This window comes from Musa acuminata, chromosome BXJ2-5 (genome assembly GCF_036884655.1).
Source record: "Musa acuminata AAA Group cultivar baxijiao chromosome BXJ2-5, Cavendish_Baxijiao_AAA, whole genome shotgun sequence".
NCBI lineage: Eukaryota > Viridiplantae > Streptophyta > Magnoliopsida > Zingiberales > Musaceae > Musa > Musa acuminata.
The window spans coordinates 2,271,592-2,292,480 of NC_088342.1; the positions used below are offsets into that span (position 1 = coordinate 2,271,592).

The 20,889-nt window shown below is 34.7% G+C and overlaps 2 protein-coding genes across 3 annotated transcripts; both read right to left on the reverse strand.

Moving 5' to 3' along the window:
- Window positions 1-1,549: 1,549 nt before the first annotated feature.
- LOC103983822 (probable serine/threonine-protein kinase At1g01540) lies at window positions 1,550-5,168 on the reverse strand. Its single transcript, XM_009401117.3, has 7 exons — window positions 4,373-5,168; window positions 4,027-4,131; window positions 3,769-3,891; window positions 2,581-2,751; window positions 2,366-2,495; window positions 2,074-2,283; window positions 1,550-1,869 (listed from the first exon to the last, which is right to left on the reverse strand). Exons 1-7 carry the CDS (start codon window positions 5,023-5,025, stop codon window positions 1,768-1,770), a joined length of 1,494 nt encoding a protein of 497 aa, XP_009399392.2. The 5' UTR covers window positions 5,026-5,168; the 3' UTR covers window positions 1,550-1,767.
- On the reverse strand, window positions 5,130-9,128 carry LOC135612098 (2-C-methyl-D-erythritol 2,4-cyclodiphosphate synthase, chloroplastic-like). 2 transcript variants are annotated; one of them, XM_065107908.1, is made up of 3 exons: window positions 8,739-9,128; window positions 8,504-8,634; window positions 5,130-5,467 (listed from the first exon to the last, which is right to left on the reverse strand). In XM_065107908.1, the coding sequence occupies exons 1-3, from the start codon at window positions 9,067-9,069 to the stop codon at window positions 5,300-5,302; spliced, it is 630 nt and encodes a 209-aa protein (XP_064963980.1). In that variant the 5' UTR covers window positions 9,070-9,128; the 3' UTR covers window positions 5,130-5,299. The 2 variants fall into 2 exon arrangements, with proteins under 2 accessions (XP_064963980.1, XP_064963979.1); XM_065107907.1 differs by lacking the exon at window positions 5,130-5,467 and adding an exon at window positions 6,272-6,775 and having other exon boundaries at window positions 8,739-9,125.
- Window positions 9,129-20,889: the final 11,761 nt, after the last annotated feature.

Here is a 20,889-nt window from a genome sequence, read left to right on the forward strand (position 1 = left end):
GCGCAAACATAGGCCCAACAGCGTTCTGTAAACTACGAACGCAGTGGGTCACTTCGGTTCCTGGCAAAATTCCTGAGACACCCTTAAGTTGTTGGATCACTTCTTATCTCTCCTGCACTGTTCTGTTCTTGAACCAGATAGTCTTGTCAACTGCTGCGTTATGGGAAGATGCTGCAGAATTAAAAGCGGAGAAGAGGAGGAAGGTATCATCAGGAAAGGAGGCTGATTGGAATCATGCTGGGCAGTGAAGTGAAGCAGATCGGCAAGCTTGCAACAGATGATTGCCAGCTTCATGTTCGGTGTTCTTTTCAGTAATGTTGACGAGTACGTATCAGTTGTTATTTTGTCCATTTCTTCTTCTCCTCAAGTTGGAAGGTCCCAATGATAGTGACTTTGCGTCCGATTCTTCTCAGAATTAGATCTCAAATCATTCTAGTGTAACCAAGGAGAGCCCATTTAGATCTTGCATTCGCTAACCAAGGAGTGAAAACAAACATACGCTTAAAACCACCCTTTGGATCTTGCATTCGCTAACACCGGTAGTTCTTGACGACAGGGATTAGATCTAATGCTTTTATCACTTTCTAGAGGAGGAATATACATGAGATTTTATTGGTATGAGAATTTTTGCTACCTCCAAAACATGAAAAGAAGCTTTTCCTACTCCCAAAACATGAAAAGAACCACCGCACATCACCAAGCATGTGTTTTCTTTCTGTACTACTTTTGTCTCGAGGGAGCAACAACTCTGTAGCTCTCTCCCTCCCGGTCCAATTAGATCAAGATTTGGTGGCTGGTCCAACCTTTCTTTCTTCCACAAGAGACATCCATCCACACCAGCATTTATCTTCTACTGCCAGAGCAGCATGTGGCACTGCCTGGAATTAGCCATCCCCTACCTCGTTCTTTTGTCGGATTCCCACTTTTCTAATCTACACTTTTCAGCTAGCTGCTGAACATCTATCACCATTCTCCAATCCTCAAGTTTCAGCCATCACCACTTTGAACAGAGGTTAAAGCTACTCCTGTTTGGTTCTTTGACTGCTGCAGCTCATGACATGTTGGAGAGGTCCACAGGAATGGTGGGCAAGACAATCCATGACTTGTAGAGATAGAACCCCTTAATAGTCTGGCCGATATGAAGGAAAAATAAATCTAGGAAGAAAGCAGCTCATGATATGTGAGAGCATATGCACACATTCATGCTTGGGGTGTTCAAATTGTGATGATAGAATCAATGAGGAAAAACTAACACAAAGAAGACTGCAGTGAAAATAAAAAGTTTCTGATTGCATATTTGACATGGTCCTAAAACAGTATATAACAACACTCAGATGAATCTACTATTAGTAATTTATATTTAAGCATTTTGAGTAATGTGGTTCCATATCTATTATATTCAAAGTTATTGAATCGATTGATCAATCATGTTCTTAAAACAATAGAGTAAGTTTAGAACTACGCGGACACAAGTAGTAGATGTTTTTTGAACCAGTATATGGAGTTAGATCATGACACTGTTTATTTTTACATGGGGGAAAAATTCAAATTGGCTTGATGTGTAACTTCTGTTTTTATAATAAATTATGGACTGTAATCACAAAATGAACTTTTCTTTTAGACAATGCATGAGAAATTATCAACTCCTTGCAGGTTTCAAATCCCAGATTAAGAATGCAACAATAAAGTATGGCCAAATTGGAAGAAGTATGTGACTTGCAAATGCAGCAAACCTAAACTCAGTCACCTACTTCTTATCTGTCATAGCTATCTTGACCTATGAAGATGATTGCTCGAGTTTTCCTCTCCTCTCGTATTGCGTCTGTCTGATAATAAAGCAGGAGATGCTCTCCGCCCAAGTTTACGATCCTGTGCAGACAACAATGGCTCAATCAGTGCTCCAATTGTAATGATAGTACCAATCTATATTAGTTGTTTGTACACTGCTCTACGCGTCTATACAGAATTAAACTTTACTTTATGCTGTCTTATTGGTGTACAGATGAACAGAAAAAGTGAAAATCTCGACGAAGATTAATCAGGGAAAGAACTGGAAGGATAGAGTGATCATACATCTCGAGCTAGCAAGTCATCCATTTCGAGCATGTGGATGACATGCCCCATTTTTGGTCGTTTCTGTGCATCAGGATCCACACAATGGAGGGCCACCAGAATCATCCTTTTCAGTGCTTTGGGACATGGTTTCTCGGGCATCCTAGGATCCACTACTTGCTCAGATTTCTTGTCACCAACCATGGTCTTTAGCCACTCAACCAAAGTCACCTGAGAAAGGCAATGTAAGTTCACATGTAGCTTATTCCTTTCAAGCCTAAGAAATCATTTCTTCAAGCAGAAGAAAACTGACCTCTCCAGAAGGTCTTGAATAATCAACAGGAGATCTTCCTGATATGATTTCCACGATAAGTACTCCGAAGCTGTAAACATCACTTCTTTCATTCAGCATTCCAGTGCTAGCATATTCTGGAGCAACATACCTGTGAAAAACAGGGAGGCCAAGCTGTGAGATTCTTTAATTAAGGTAAATAGTAGATCTGCAGTTTGATAAGGTTCTGAACTCACCCAAATGTGCCCATAACACGAGTGGTGACATAGCTCCTCTCCGAACACAAGAGCTTCGCCAGCCCAAAATCTGATACCTTGGGATTCCACTGTCGATCAAGTAGTATATTGCTAGATTTAACATCACGGTGTACAATCCTTGGTTCTAGTCCTTCGTGAAGATAGGCCAAGCTGCAAACATGATTTGTAATCTAAAAATCTACAAATATAATTCAGAAATAGTATATTTTTGAAGCTGTGTCATTCTCCACAGATGACATAATCAGAACAATTATTCCATGGTATATTTTTGGAGCGTGTCATTCTCCATAAATGACATAATCAGAACAATTGTTCCATGTTCAGGAAACAGAGAACTTCAAGAGTAAATATAATCACTTGTGGTCCTCTCTTTTTCTTTACCAGACTTTTGTGGACAGTGGTGTTGTAATCATAATGTAGATGGAGAACACTAGAACATAGTTACTAATTATAAACTTATTTCTTTGAAAACTACAAATACATATCTACTGCAATCTCTTTTCTTTTAAATCTTAAAACTGAAATAGGACCTAAAATTTGAAAAGAACATACCAAACTAAGCTGCATAATAGTATGTTATATTTTACCAGACCGAACAGAAAATAGCTGCATAAGCATGAAAGGCATGGAATATGGATGTCAATTCACGAGCCTGAAACTGCACAAATCCAAAAACCAGAACAAGTCCAAATCTTTGAACTGCTCTACATAGATGAAGATTGTCTTCATGTTCTACTGTCTTTGATAAATGGTACATACTTCATATACAATTTATGAGATATCAAAAATATCACGTCTCCCTGTATTTTCCCAAAGGAGTCCTAATAGTTGGTTCATTATATATATGAGTTATGCTTTTCATATGCATGTATAAGCCTGCCTAATTACCACCAAAGAACCTTTTAGGGTAAACCCACATCTAATAAATCTACAACGGGAGTTTAGTATGGTTCACTACTCGTGTGAACACCTTTTGATCACATAAATTCAGATGCATAGCATATCAATTTTCACTGTCATTATGCATCATCATATAACGACTTAGTATACATATACTAAAAGTGTTAGCACAGCAAGGCATGCGTTCTCCGAAATGGTTGAATGCTAACTTATAACAGAATTACTTTGGTTGAAAGCGTGCTAAGGATTAAAATTTAAACATCATACCCTTTTGCGGTTCCAAGTATTATCTTCATTCTGATATCCCATGACAAAGGACTCACTTCTCCGATGTCGCCATGAAGCCACTGATCAAGATTACCATTATCCAAATACTCGTATACAAGCATCCTAAATATGCAAGAAGAAAATGGATAAAGATATTGATAAAACAATCAGATCAATTCATCTTAAGCATTTTATGCAGCAGCGATAAGAAGCATTACAAAGCAAATCTGCATGTCATTCTAAGAGTAAGTGGTGTACCTATAGGCCCCCTCAACACAGTAACCAAGCAATCTGACCAGATTCTTGTGCCTCACACGCCCGATTGCTTCGACCTCAACCTTGAATTCCTTTTCCGCTTGACCCCTGATGTCAAATGAATCAACAGCATTTCTCTCATGAGCACTCGTAACATAGTCAATGTACTAGTGTATATAGTAAGGCAAATTTCCAATTTTTTGGACACCTATATCACTCCACAAAAACTTAAAAAGTAAAAATCGTAAACAAGAAATGAAGTGAGCAAATAGAAATAAGGAAAATGAGAAGATGCGTTAACGAGAGCAAGCAAAGATGGAGATTAGGAGAGAAAGGTGGCGTCGTGCACCTGCTGTTGAGCATATTCTTGATGGCGACGAGGGTGTTATCGGCCAACTTCCCGAGGTACACGATACCGTAGCCTCCCTCCCCGATCACATTCTCCTCGGCGAGCCCGCCGGTGGCCTCCTCCAGCTCCCGCAGCGTATACCAACGCCCCCAACCTAAAGGCGACACCTCCGGCGGGCCGCCCCCGCCGGTGGACGACGGAGTGCCGACGGTTTCCCCGCTAGCCGTCCCTGTCGTAGACGCCGAAGGCGGGGCCGGCGGAGGGCGGAAGTGGTCGGCGAGCGCGGCGCGGTGGTTTGCCTTCCCGAGGTCCACCCGAACGTCGATGGCGGGAGCAAGTGGGGCGGCGAGAGAGTGGAAGGGGATCTCGGGGATGTCCTTGGAGACAGGAGGGGTGGAGTCGCGGAGGTGGAGTCTGAGGGGCTTCTTTATGCGGGCGGCGGCGGCGGCGGGAGCGGAGGCAGAGGAGGGGAGGGCAGGAGAGCTCCGGCGGCGGGAGGAGAGGCAGAGGGAGAAGAGGAAGAGAACGAGGACGATGGCGGCACCGACGCAGACACCGAGGAGCACCCAGAGCCTAAGGCCGAAGATGGACGTCTTCTTCGACAGCTCGGTGTCGACAAATCCTCCTACTCCGCCGCTGCTCCAAAACGCCATCCTTTTCTTCTCTTGCTTCTTCTATTCGCTTTTACGAAACAATAATGTCGGAAAGATTGACATTTATAGCAGCAAAGAAGAAGCAAAGCAGCAGTAGCAGCAGCTTGAGACAGAGGCAGAGAAAGTTTGTTGTAATACGAAAATTTCAGAAGACAGAAGCTTCGAACAATGGAAGAGTATCGAGAGAGAGAGGATTGTGTCACTTCATTTGTTGTTTCTCGTTTGACTGGGAATGGATTTGGAAGGGGAACGGATTTGGAAGAGATAGTCACAGTCAGGAGCACAGTGGCTGAGGGAGGGAGGGAGGGACGGGGAGAGAGGCGAACGCTTGTGTCCAAAGATCTGACAGCCCGTCGCCTACAGCGGTATAAATGAGCCACTGTCGCATGGCCAATGGTCTCTGTCTACAACGCCAATTCAACTGCCGACAGCGACAAGGGACCTGCAAGGAGAAAGAAGGTCATGAACTCTTCAATGTGACCAATAAATGGTGAACTGAAACCAGTAACATAAAGCGTAAATTACAGCATTTTGTCGTACTGTCTACTAGAATTTTTCTACCTTCCGATTTGTAGAAATCCTAAGCTAAATTCCAAAGAGTATTATATTAAGAAATAATGGATAGAGCACGGGTAGTTTCTTAAGCTCTAGAAAATTGTATGTTGATTCCTCTCATCACGGACATGTACTAACAGCATTTGATATTGGAAGAACAATGTGTAAGGATGTGGAATCATGTGTTTGGTCTGTGTTTCTGGGTTTGTTTCTGGGATGTGGAAGCATTTGGTATGTCTCCTTGTAAGCTTTGTTTCTTCTAATGGTCGGTGTTTCTGGGTTTCTTTTTTCTCTTTCCTAATCATGTATATAGCCCTATGGAAGAAGTTGCAAGATCTCCGCCAGGAAGCAGTCCGTGGTCTGCCTTTTACAAGTAGATTCCTTTGGTGTTTCATCTGACCACTCGACACTATCTTTTGACCATCTAGGAATACCTTGAAACCCAAGCAAATATATATTCCCACTTTAACCACATGCCTGCAGCAATCAATCATGTAAACAAAGAATTGCAGGGTGAAGGTTTGGCTCTTGGTCTCAGAGCTCATGATCAAAGTGGAATCAAACATAGATTAAAAAGGACATTGGCCAGTAGCAGCTGAGCACAGCAGAGCATAATTATTTAACATGGATCTGATGATGTTTTCACATGCTATCAAAGATTGAAGTACTACAGTGAAACTGTCTTGAGGAGTTTCTTTCTAGTTACCCAAAAATAATAATAAAATTTATATTGAAGTATGTAAGAATTGTCAAACATTATGAGGCAACATTAGGAAATCGTCAAGTAGAAGAAAAAGAACACAACTTATCAGTACAAATATTGATGGAAGTTTCGGCCTCACTCGCATTGCTCTCATAACTTGTATGTCTTATATCACTGAAGTCAACAGAATTTAATACCTCCATAGTCCATATAATGGCAATAAAATTCGTTTTATGTGCTTTCAGTCACAGATATGTTTTACTTCCTAATAAGAAGAACCACAGTATGTGCTGCTATACTTCTGTTTTCTCCAAGACTGTCGACCTTCTCATGTGTTTTTGCTTTCAGGTTAACGACTGAAGGGTGCGCTCCAAGCAGATCACACAAATTAGACCTGATAGCCTCCTTATGAGGGCTTACTTTTGGCCTTTGTAGAATCAAAGTGGCATCCAAGTTTCCCAGCTCATAACCAGCTTCATGCATCAGTTTTACCTGATATAAACTAATATTAGTAGGAGCACTTGAATAGTTTCACAAATTATTTGATTATTCGTGAAAGCTAGAGGTACTGGAAGATCCGATCATTTTCAACCATATCTAAGCAGCATCTGCTATTAACCGAGTTATGCATGGTGGTGGAAATAACTATATATTAACAATGACCTTAAGGTAGTTGCAAAAGTTCCACTGAGCATATTTATGGTGCGACAACAGAGAAAACTCTTAATGCAACTATAGAAGGAACAATGAAAATCCGACAGAATAAACAATTCATGCACAAAAAATGTTGAGTTGTTTGGCTAATATTCACAGATCTGTATCAGGAATAGTGCAGACTGCACAGTACAGCAATTCAAGCTTCAAAAATGTTACAGCAGTGAGGCTCATAATCAGATGGTTGTCATCAGAAGCTGAAATTAAACTATGGCACATTCCAACATTATAATCAGCTTTCTCCTCGTGAGTAATAGATCATGTCATCCATCCCACGTTCTTTAATTGGTTTTATTTTCTTAAGTTGGGGAAAGATGAAAGGAGAAAAGGATGAAACTACGAGCAAACAAAAGAAAGAAAGGGGTAGGGGTAGAGGTAGAGGGAGGCAAATAGACATCACAGGAGAACACTGCAGGATGCAGGGGAAAGAAAAGTGGTTGAGGGTGTAGGAAGAAAAAAGAAAATTACAAGGACAGTGTTACCATGCGACTGACTTAATTTCTTTCCAAAATTTTTAATAATTTATTGCTAGAATATTTTATTTCATCTTCAGTCCAGATTAAGTTTGTCAATTCTGACCCCTTTCAATTTTGAGTATAGCCGGTAAAACTTGACCAGAACCCTCACTTGCATTGTCTCATTTGACTCAATTAGAGTTACATTGATTCCGTAAACAACCCAAGAACTGACAAGAAAAAGGTTAGCTGGAACCTACGGCTGTCTCCTCCACATGTTATTTCACAAGGCAACAGTAAGAATAAGATAGAAGTTGCTTGTTTGCTAGGAACATTAGCACAAACTGTTTCCATTTGAGAACATGTTACTAACTATGGATTGGTAAAAGACAAAGACAGGCAGTATGGCAAGACGTGAAGGTGGAAGGGGTGAGATACCACAAACCATAGACAAATAAGGAGTAATAAGTTAGGCTCTAATCTTGCTATTCTTCAAACACACATGACTAGAGATGCATCTCTGTACCTAGCGGATGTTCTAGTGGATTCCGTAGATATATTAAATTTAAATATGGAACAACGTTTTTGATGCTGAATGATGATCATTCCCTTTATTCCCAATTTATTTAATTATCAAGAGAATGATCAAAGTTCAGTGACATGCAAGGGAACCCTTGCTGCTCATTTGGTGTGGCTCTTTGCTCATTGTTTAAGTTTTGCTTTTCCAATGGTTGCAAAAGGGATTGCACTTTAAGATCATACGAGCTTTTATCCTAACCTATTACTTCATGCAGGTTCTTCCAGCTTCAAGATTCCAAGCATTGAAGCAAGAAGTCCCTGGTCCCAAAACTAAGGTCAGTGATTTGACATTAATGTATAGATATCGATCGAGTCAATCACATAAATCAAGATTCAAACTTTAACATTCTGTTCAGATTCTCGGCTAGGGTAGAAAGAAAAAGCAGTAGAAGAGAAGGCATATGAATAGAACTAAAGAACAATCGAAGAAAAAGGGAAAGAAAAGGAAAACGAAGTAGCCAATTCAACTCACAGCTTCTCTCACGAAGACCGAAGAGGCGGCGCCCTTCCACTTGGGATCAGAATCCGGAAAGATCTGACCAATATCCGGAAGCCCCAAAGCGCCCAAAATCGCATCGACCACGCAGTGAAGCAACACATCCCCTATCCACCATCACGAACAAAACCAAATCTTTAAGGGGAAAACAAATCAAACCTGAGTCCACCACCGCAAAATCTAATTCGCCAGGCCCTAATCTTAGCTATACCATCGGAGTGCGCCTCGCAGCCCCGGTCGTGAGGGATGGCGATGCCCCCGATGATCAACGGAAGGCCCGGTTCGAGGCGGTGGAGGTCGAATCCGTGGCCCACTCGAAATGGAAGAGACGGGGGAGGCGGCGAGTGCACTGGTTCCAGCTTCACGGAGTCCTGCTTCTCCGCCTGGAGGGCGGCGGCGGCGGCGGTCAGCGACCGCCGGGGATGCAGCCTGAGGGAGTTGGAAAAGGCAGAGGCTAAGGGAAGGGAGAGTAGAGGTGGAATTCTGGTGGATTTAGGGGCGATTGGCGGCGAGCTCAAGAACAGGGACGACGACGAAGCCATGGCCACGGAAGAGAGGTGGCAGAGAACACTGCATTTGACGGCTAAGGCTGATTGCTATGATAACGCGTGGTGACACGTTAAAGGGTCTTACAGTTAGGCCCATATAAGCCCATGATCGGCCCAAGATCGGACGGCTGCTCCTGCTGCGTTATCATAGCATGTGTTTTTGGTCGAAGAGACATGGCATTTTATTTTAATAGATATAATTTTTTTTAATTGAATATTCATGTGAATGGATGATATATCTTAGCAATTTTCACCCATTATGTATAAATAAATAGATTGTCCTCTCTTATATTCGAAAAAAATAAATTTTATTCTTATGTTCATCCGATATAAATTAAAAAAGATATTACAAAAATAATCTGAAGTCCACTGTTTTTGTAATTTAGAGTGTTACTATTGTAAAAAATAATCATATAAATTGGTTTTAAAAAGAAAAAAAATATATAATTTTGAGTATTTTTAAGTTATTACAATTATTAAAAAAAATTAATAAATGTTATAGGGGAAGCAATTCTCTCGACAAACTATATTACAGTTATGAAAATGTTATACATCATCATATAAATGTTTTTAAGTAGAAGAAGTCTTTTAAGCCTATAAAAGTCAAAATTGAGCCTCCAATAATCGATTACATATTGATTGGATATGATATGCTCATAATAGTAATAGTAATAGTAATGCATATTGATTCTTTGTATATAAGTTAGACATTCCAGCACGGCAACAAATAAATGTTAAAATAATATTTTTAAATAATAAATTAAAAGAAAAAATTTATACGAAACAAATCGAGGGATTTGTGGCTCCTAACTAAGAGAAGATAAAAAGTCTACACGCTTGTTAAATCTCTATATCGATTAGGAAGTACCTAAGCAATGATATATGTGTTTATTATAAAAGCACTCCAAATAAATGTTAAATCTCTATATGTGTTTACTATAAAAGCACTCCAAATTATTATGTAGTGTGCTTAAATATTGAGAATATGCTGATTATGGATAATAATCATAATATTATGATTAATAAAATATTTTGATATAAACGATATGTGTAAGACAGATGTTGTTGGAAACCTAGGACTACCAATTGGTTTTATCATCAAAATTTGAGATTCAACAAAGTTGACAAGGGAAACATCTTATATCTTAGGGATTTAGATCTATAGAGATAGATCCAAAAGGATACTTGGCTTGTCCCGGTCCATGTACATAGACACCATTGTCAAAAGGTTTAACATGAAAAATTTTAAAATATGTCTTATACCGATGAGATATGAGATATTAATTTCTATGAATATATCCCCAAAGACTCATGAAGAAATGATAAACATGAATAAGATACCTCATGCTTCAACGATAGGATCTATCATATATGTCATGCTATGTACCATGCCTGATATAGCATATGCTCTAAGTGTCATGAGCAAGTATCAGGAAAATCCAAGTTTGGAGCACTGGAAAGCAATAAAGTGTATCCTTAAGTACTTGAGAAAGACTAAGGATCTTTTACTAGTATATAGAGGTAGTAGCCTCAGGATTGAAGGCTACACGAACTCGAGTTTCTAATCTGATGTCGATGATAACAAGTTAAATTCGGGGTATGTGTACACCATGAATGGAGAAGTAGTATGCTGGAAGAGCTCCAAGCAAGATACTATGCTAACTCGACCACAAAGACGGAGTACATTGTTATAATAGATGCAGTAAAGGAGAGAGTCTGGATGAAGAATATCACAGATCTAGTAGTTATACCGAGCAGCGAGGAGTCAATTCCCTTATATTGTAAAAACAACGGGGTGATTGCTCAAATGAGAGAACCTGAGTCTCATCAGAAGTGTTCTGAGGAGGTTCTAGCTTATTAGAGAGATCGTGACCCGAGAAGATATAGCAGTAGAAAGAGTTCTATCCGAAAATAATATCGCAGATCTACTAATATAACGCATGCTCTTAGTATCACGAACATATATCAGGTGGATCCAGACTTGGAGTACTAGAAAGTAGTAAAGTGTATCCTTAAGTACTTGAGAAGGACTAAATATCTTTTACTAGTATATGGAGGCAATAGCCTCAAGGTTAAAGGCTACGCAGACTTGATTTTATAATCCAATGTCAATGATAGTAAGTTGAATTCGGAGTATGTGTACACCCTCAATGGAGAAACAGAATGCCGGAAGAGTTCCAAGCAAGATACTACTACTGATTTGACCATAGATGCGGAGTGCATTACTGCAGTAAAGGCAATGAAGGAGAGAGTCTAGATAATGAAGTTTATCATAGATTTGAGGTTTATCATAGATTTGAGAGCCGTGCAGGGCAGCGAGGAGCCAATTCCCTTATATTGCGACAACGGGGCGATTGCTCAAACGAAGGAACCCAAGTCTCATCAAAAGTCTAAGCACGTTCTGAGGAGGTTCCACCTTATCAAAAAGATCGTGACCCGAGGAGATGTAGCAATGGAAAGAGTTCCATCCAAAGATAACATCGTAGATCCACTAACAAAGCTATTATCTCATACTGTCTTTAAGTGTCACAGAGATCTGATAGGGATCAGACATATAGGTGATTGGCTTTATGTTAAGTGGAAGATTACTAGTCATAGGTGTCATACAAGCTAATCACGTGAGTGATGGCACGTGTGACTTGACACGCAGTCTTTTTATTTATTATTATTTGATATTTTATTACTTTATTTTGTCTATTGCTTGAATATATTATGATGTCAATGGATCTATGTAATGGGAATTAGATCGTGATGAAATCACGATAATGAGACCGATTTACCTTTAAATACATATCCTAAATAATCCTGGTCATAGGTTACTCAAGAGGGACATCGAGATAACCGAACAAACTGGTGTGTTGTATACCCGTCTCTACGATAGATGTAACTAGTCCCATAGCTGCTTGTGTGGGGATACTAGGGATGCATTATAGGTGCTCATTTGAGAATGAATTCACTAATTGTTCCGCTTACGAAATACTAGATAGTTAATGATGCCTTATTATCAAATAGCAATTTCATAGTCCTAGTGGTGTATCTGATCCTTAGACTTGAGACACCAAAGATGTCATATATGAGTACTTCATTCTTTAATACCGGACTTATAGGTCTGGAGATTTTAGATCTAGCATAGCCGATTATCGGGAGTGGTAGCCAACCTTACGAGGACTATTGAGTGTCAATAGAGGATCATATGCTCTTTGTGTCATGAGAGAAATATCTAGTGTGTTTTTGCTCAAACAAATCCTTGGCCAGAGTCATTCGGATTGAGAGAAAAAGAGTTCTTTAGGAGAATCCGATTAGAGCGAGACTCGAGTAGAAATTGTATGGGTCTGACAGCATCATACCCGGTATATGGTCTCTGGGATATTAAATGGATGGGAAACTATAGTTATATGGTAATTAAGGACAGACATGTCAAATGGATTGGATTCTCCTGTATCGTTTAGAGACTACGGCGTAGTGGCCTAGTACATCCGTAGTCGATGAGTTGAGTGAATTATTATGGAGTTATAATAGGTATGACTCACTACCAACTCGATATTAGGCCTAGAGAGTTATACATATATGGTAAGCATTGCAATTAGTAGATGTTCGGATATGAGATATCAATCGGAGCTTCTATCCTATTGGATATTCAATAAGCCCCTAAATTATTGGATCTGATGGATGAAATTCAATAAGAGTCAATGAGAGATTATTAGATACAGATTCACTAATCTAAGAACTTTGTGTAGTTGGATGGAGATACAATACCCAATAGGGCAGGATCCATTAGGGTTCAGTTGACAATGGACCTTTATAAATAGGAGAGAACATGGTTCATAGGCTAGAGCCTCTCTAGATTGTCATCTCTTATTCTTCTCTCCTTTTCTCCTCCTTAGATGGTAGGCTTGAGATTTAAGGAGTATCATCGCAGCCTTGCTCTATGGATCATCGCTAGAGAGGAGGGCACTTGACTTCCTTCATCCTCTTCTACAGATCTGTAGGGATTCAAAGATATACAATCTTCCTAGGTAACACAATTATCTCACGTATGATTTTAAGTTTTGTGAATTTTACGCACTAATCTTCGCATGACGAAGAACACAAAGATCAAAATTTTATGAATTTTATTTTATTTTATATTTTTTCGCTACGCTCGTGATGTCGTCGCTTAGATTTCTCAACATGCAAGAGATATTCAATGTCAAAATGAACACAACTATGATAACGTAAAGTGTGAGAGAAGAAATTATATATAGGTACTATTATCTTAGTTTATACCAAACGGTTGAATAATTCAAGATATTATGTTCACTGATTAGTCAACTAAATTCGGTAGTATTCCACTAATAAAGGTTTAAAGTCACAAGCTACTTCTCTCTATGCGATATCCTTCCATGTGTACTTCCACGTGTATTCATGTTTATTTTTAAAATAATTTTCATTCATGTAGGGGATTATTGAAAATGTTAGTTTAAAACTATTTTCAAATGAATGAGAAACTTTTCACTCGAAAAACATGTCCCTTTGACTGAACAAACATAATATTTTATTTTAATAAACATGATTCTTTATCGAATTGACATGACCTTTCATTTCATGTGAAGGAATATATTTTTTCATTCTAACGAGTCTTTCAGACCTCATTTCTGAAAAAATTATATTCTATTCTTATATTTACTTGACATAGATCAAAGAGGGAGAATACAAAATAAGCATCTAAAATTAAAATTCGTTGTTCTTTTAATTTTGAAGTGCTACTATTGCATGAAATGATCGTTAGAGACGATTGGGGCTAAACCGTGAGCACTAGACAAATTCATTTAAAAGAGAAAGAGTCCAACTCTTATCTCGACTAAATTCTTCTTAATCTAATCTTTTCATTATCCTTTTCTTTCGATTAAGTTATTTTAAATATAAATTCTTCCAACAGTTGCAAACACTACCATCACTGTTAGAAGTCTCCTAGTCGGATGAGAGGGCACGTAGTCGAAGGAGAAAAGCCATTGCCGACACTGACTGCGGCGACTCGACGCTGCTCCACGCTTTTGGACTGAAAGTGAGTGCCGTGTTCTATCGACGGCGTGGAAGACTGCACATCGTTGGTCAATCAAAAAAACGGGCAAAAGTTGCCGAAAGTGTGTGTGCAAAAGCAACTTCGAATCCTCCCCATTGCTTGTTAGTAGTGTTTCCATTTGGTTTCTTTTTTACCTTCTCTTGAGGTAAGCTTTATCCCTACAAAAGCGAAATGAGACGACGACGGAAGGAAGAGACGGTGATTGCTTCCCTTCTCTGCTTCCGTATTGTATCTTTTGCTGTCAAGCCGCTTCGTAGCATAGCCATTTTCCTAAAACCAGTAGGCAAAGCAAAGAAGCAATTTCCTCCTGAAAGAAAGGATTCTCTACTAACAATTAAATGATGAGATGAGTGCACTATGTGCTCGATCTCATTTAAGAAGCAGAAGAATCAATACCCTCAGTGGATAAAAAAAGACTGTAAAATAATTAATACTCGAAAGAATGCAGTAAGAACAAGAATACAAAAAGATCTTTTAGTGCGTTTCCCATGAGGCTATGATGCCAAACCATTCTTACAAACTTCTGCAGCTTTGCTTGAGAAAGCTAAGCGGTGTTGGACTATTATACTTGTCTTCCTTTCCACCTCATATGGATTAGATTGATGCCTTTTTGTTTTCTCATTCATCCCCTTGATTAAGTTGAATCATCTCACTAATATAAAGACTCCAAAGTTTCATATTTTCTTCAAGCAAGTTAACAAGAGAGTTAGCACCTTTTCCTTGAAGAGGAAAAGGAAAAGAAGAAAAAGATAGCATCATGTACTGGCAATATTTTTTATGACTATGTTTTGTAAGAAGAGTTTTCATATTCTAGATATTTTAATATGATCATTTTCCTTAATGATAAGATGGTAAACATAAAATTATAATTATACTATTGTTGTTCAAAAAAATTTAATATCAGAATCAAAATAAAATAACGATAGATCAAGATCAAGATTATATACTTTTTTATACCATTCAAAAAATCTATCTATAAATACATCATCGTTCGATCCAAAAACTATAATAATATCGATCTATAAAAAATATTAGATTTTTCTTCTTTTCTCTTCGTATCCTTTCGTAGAAAATTTATAATTTTAATTTTTATTAGTTTATCACTAGAAAATTTTATTATTTTATAAGCGAAAGTAGAGAGTCTAAGATGGTAATTAGAAGAGTCTATCCCATCAAAGTTATTTATCAAAGAATCCTATTATAATTGGGCTTCCTTCCTAGTAGCTAATAATCATAATCAAAATCCAATCAAATCTATAATATATTTTACCTAATTAAATAGGATTATATAATCTAACATTCTCTCACTTAGTCCATTAATTAATATGATATAAAAAAATTAAAAATCAAAATAAATAATATAAAATCTTAATTAAAAATAATTTTACCTAATTAGATTTTAAAAGTTTTAAAAAAATATTTTATACATAGTCATAAATTTTAAAATAAGTTAATAAATATAATAATACTATTTTAAGTTCAACTACCAATGCGAATCATAATAATTTTATGTTATCAATGTTATACTTTCTTCTATGTACCAAAATATTATTAGTCTTTCCTAATATAATATATAATGACCCTTATAATTTATGATAATCTTATTATCATATTCAACTATAATATATATAAACATAAATATAAATAAATTGATGAGAATGAATAATAAAATAATATTGATGAACCTCCATATGATATAGATGTGATTGTTAATAATAACAATAATTGAAGACTAACCATTTTTGATGATTATATGGTATATCTATAAGAATCAAATTATGACAAAGAAATAAAAAATGATCATTTATCATTTTCACAAGCCATGAAAAGTAGCGACTCTAAAAAATGATACGATACAATAAAAAAAAATAAAACCAATGAACCAGAATGATATATAGGAACTCTTTGAATTACCTAATGATAATAAAAAAGTCAATTACAAATAGATCTTTAAGACAAAATATAACTCAAATGATAATATTGAATAATATAAGGTTAGACTTGTAGCTAAGGATTTTTCTTAAAAAAAAGATATCGTCGATAATGAGACTTTTTTTTTAGTTTCTAAAAAGGATTCATTAAGGATTGTTGTAGAATTAATCTTTTATTATGATCATAAGTTATATTAGATGGATGTGAAAATAATATTTCTATATGAGAATCCAAATAAAAAAATCTATATAGAATAACTTGAAGAATTTATAGAAAAAAAAAGTTAGGCTTATAAATTTAGAAAATTCATTTATGACCTTAACAAGCTTCTAGATAACGATATATAAAGTTTTATCATACTATTGATCAGTGCATATATTTGAAAGTTAATAATAGCAGGTTTATTATATTAGTCTTATATGTGAATGATATTTTATTTGCTAGTAATAATCCTGATTTATTGCATGAAATCAAGATTTTTCTCACCAAGAATTTTAATATAATTGATTTGAATAAGACAACTTATATTATTGGTATTAAGATATTCAAGGATATATCTCATGGATAGATATTGATTTTGTAAATTATGATACTGTGAAGTTTATTTCATGATTTATATTTATGTTAGTTGGAGAGGTATTTTTTTGAAAAGCATAAAGTAATCACTTATTGTATCATCAACAATAGAATATGAATTTATGGTATACTTTAAGGCTACAAATCAAACTTTATAGTTATAAAATTTTGTCTTACAATTTGATATATCGGCTCTAGACCATTGAAGATATTTTATTATAATACTATGATAATTTTTTTTCTTTAAGAATGATAAGTGTTATAATAATTTCAAGCATTTTAAGGCAAAGCACTTGATTGTTAGAGAAGAAGTATAGAGATTATAAGTATCAACTAAGTATCACCTTGATGATTCATAATATATTTATTAAAGCTTTATAGCATAAAGTGTTTAAAGAATATATTCTTAGAATGAGGCTTGTGATCATGTTGAAAATTAGATGTCTAGCTGAAAGATAGGTTGACATGTCGGAGATCCTACTTTATGCTAAAGGTTTGTACATTGTGTCGGAAGAATCAGATATTATATCGGAAGATTAGATGTCATGAAAATGTCAACATGCTAGTGGAATGAGTGATGTATCGAAGAAAATGGTGATGTACCGAAAGTTCAAATAAAATGCTAAAAAATCAGATGATATGTTGGAAGAGTATACAATATGCAAAAAGCTTCGTAAATATGTCCGTGTGGTTGATTTATCAAAATTATAATCAAAATCATTTTGGGTCAATTTAAGTCAGATCGAAACAAAACTTACTTGTCAAGAAAGTCATTGGACTTAAATTCGAGCCAAAGTGGGCCCGTTATGAGGCCAAACCAATGGTACCATCAAACTCAAGCGATACTACCACTTAAGTTAATCGATAAGCACAATTTGTGCTTTGTCAACTCTTTTGACCTTATGGCGATAGTAATACCGCCTAGGGTGATAGTAGTACTATCTAAAATTTAAAATTTATGATGATTATATTGTATTTTGGAGATTTAAATTTTTAGCTTTATTCTTGAATTTTTTTGAAAATTATGAATACCCCATTCAGATTTGGTTAATAGGTCACCCATTCCAAAGCTAGTGAAGTGTTATAGCTCTCATTTTAAGCATAGTTTGAGTCTCGAGTTAGTTGATAAGTACTTTTTATACTTTATTAGATTTTTCAATAGTAGTACCACCTATAATTATGGTAGTATCACCTAGAGCAATAGTAGTATTAGTCAAAATTTAAAAATTATGATGTCGGTATCGTTAGAGTCCAGAATTATGGCTTGTATCAAAAGTTACAATGATAATACCATCCAGTGTCGACGGTAGTACTGCCTATATCCTAAAATTTTGAATATTTAAAATTTTAACTCTATTCTTAAAGTCTTTTAGGGCCTATAAATACTCCACTCATACTTGATTAATGTAGCATCTATTCTTAAGACAGTAAAATATTATAATATCTCATTTTGAGTATAGTTTAAGTTTCTTTCTCCTCTTGAGTTTAGTTAGAATTATAAGTTGTAAAAGGTGAAAGATATTTTATAAAAAGAGTATAAAGGTTATGTCCTTGAAAAAGGAAAGAGTTATAAGAAGAGTAGTTTATCTTTTTCTATTAAAAGATCAGTTCTAATAGTCTCGTAAAAAGAGGAATTAAGAATGAACATAGATCGAGAAGACCGAACCACTGTAAATTGATTTGTCACTTTTTTCTTGTCATTTACTTATGACTTAGTTTTATTCTCTTTACTTATAATTTAAATTTGATAAATCAAAATTTTAAAATATGTTGATTTATCAATCGAATTATAAAATTGATTCAAAATGCTATTGCACTAATTTAATCTCCCTCCCTCTTCTTAGTGTTATTAAGACCCTAACACCTATTAGATATAATTATTTTAACTTTTCTATCTAATTATCTCTTGACTTTATTTATATACATCTTAAAAATTATCAACGACTTTAGACTTTTCATGTATTAAATACACAGTTATATTTTAATAGTTTATCTATAAATAAGATGAAATATCTCTCTTCATTAAAATAAGAAATATGAAATGCTCCATAGATATTAGTATAAATAATCTCAAGGAGTTCTTTAATTCTTATAGTATTTTCTTTATATGTTTAATTTGTTTTTCTTTAATACGATCTATGCAACCATCAAAATCAATGAAGTCTAAAATTTTCAAAATACTATCCTTTATAATCGTTTGTATCACAATATAGAAGACTTCTTATTATTGAAACTATGTTTTAATTTAAAATTTGATTGTAGGGTCATTAATGTCTTTACAAACTCAAGATTTAAATTGATTATGTATAAACCATCACATAGAATTTCATAATCAACTTTTATTAAATCAAAAAATATAATTAATTTATCATTACTAAAAGAAATAAAATATTATAACTCATCAATTCTAGATAGAGATACTAAATTTCTAGAAATAGTAAGAACATAACATGTATCTATAAGATTTATCATATGACTCATCTGTAGGCGTAGGTGATAAGTTCCCATTGTTGTCACTTTCACTTGAGACGATTCCCCATAATGACAAATCTTTCATGTTCTTTTGGCTTCCAAGTTGTAAATGCATATTATTTGTAACATGAGTTGAAATATTAGAATCAATCACCAAGTGTTGTATTGAAAGGAACTTTCATAATGTTTGATTCAAAATATACAAAGATCAAATTTATACCTTTCTTTTTAAACCAAATTTTATGTTTAACACTATTTTTTTTCATATATCTTTTCTTATCATAAAAGAAGCACTTTCTTATAAAGGCTTTTTTTTTCATTAATCTGCTTATTATGAACGTGGATAATATTTTAACTTTTTCTTTATTACTAGCTCCTTGAGTAGTAATCAAAATATTATGAGATATTTCGACCTTAATTCTTTCCAAACATATATAGTAATTAGCTCATTCAAGTCTTATTTTTTTTATTTATGTTATAGTGAATCTTGAATGGATCAAACCGAGATGAAAGAGAATTAAAAATAAACTACACGAGAAAAGTCTCATCCATATTCATGCCTAATGCATTAAGTTTCATAACTTTGTCAACTATATTAAGGATATGATTATGAATCCCTCGAGTGTTATCATATGAAGTCGTAATCAGTTCTTTCATTAATGTGTTAATCGATTGATTCATTAATATATTTAAGACTATCTTCTATAGCTCTCAAATATTCTTATGCACTACTTATAGATGATAAAGAAATCTTGATATTACTTGCAATTGTCATTCTTATAAATATTAGACTGAGTCTATTAAATTTTTTTCTAAATATTTATTTCATTAATTTATTTTATAGTGCTTTCATCAATCAAGTCTATGAACCTTTCAATAATTAATGCTAAGTCAAGATCTAATATATTCAATATGAACTATATTTGCTTTAATCATTATGAATAATTTAAACCAGAGAATACAAATATACTAAAATATAAAATAATATTGATACTTTGAGTTTCTAAAATACGATGAACTATTGATATCATCCATATTTCATTTTCTAGTGAAATATTGATATATTTAATAATCACTTAATATTATTTATAGAGGACTAATATTATTTGAAGTATATTTTTTTTAAGATTATCTAAATCTTGTCTGTCATTATGAATATTATTGTTCTTAATATCATTTAAGACTAATTCTTTAATATAATTTTATAAGTCATTAGTCTAGGTCACTATGATGGCTATAAGACCAATGTAATAATATAAAATATAATTTAAAATATTTTATAAATAATAAATATTTATTATAATTTATATCTCATAAATTTACCATCGCATGTCATTTTGGCAACTACTAGTTCAAGAAAACTTATAGATATAAGTTAGAAAATATTCACCAAATGTTATTTAATCTAGTTTATGCAATAATAGTTAATAATAAAATTATAATTATAATAATTATTGGACATTAATCAGTATTAAAAAACTCATATGATAACCATAATCCTAATAAAACATAAACTATATCTTTATATAAAAAAATATTATTTTAATTTAAAATGTATGTATATAAATAACTAAATAAATATCCAAAATAATAATTAAAATTTTACGAATATATCATATGAGAAAACTATAAAAAAAAATAATTTATATTTTTTTAATTTCGTATGAAACTCTAAATTAGACTTGTCAATCTAATTTAATTAAGTGTTTCAGAATTGAACTAAACATCAGCCTAACTATGTTAGTGCAAATTAAAATTGATCAAAGTTAAAA

Coding starts and splice junctions, on each gene's coding strand:
- LOC135612098 (XM_065107907.1), bottom strand. CDS start 9,069: ATGGCTTCGTCGTCGTCCCTGTTCTTGAGCTCGCCGCCAATCGCCCCT. Junction 8,635..8,738: donor CTGCGAGGCGCACTCCGATG/GTATAGCTAAGA, acceptor GATGGTGGATAG/GGGATGTGTTGCTTCACTGC. Junction 6,776..8,503: donor CGGTCTTCGTGAGAGAAGCT/GTGAGTTGAATT, acceptor AGTTTATATCAG/GTAAAACTGATGCATGAAGC.
- LOC103983822 (XM_009401117.3), bottom strand. CDS start 5,025: ATGGCGTTTTGGAGCAGCGGCGGAGTAGGAGGATTTGTCGACACCGAG. Junction 3,892..4,026: donor TGTGTTGAGGGGGCCTATAG/GTACACCACTTA, acceptor TTGCATATTTAG/GATGCTTGTATACGAGTATT. Junction 2,752..3,768: donor ATACTTGGAACCGCAAAAGG/GTATGATGTTTA, acceptor TCATGTTTGCAG/CTTGGCCTATCTTCACGAAG.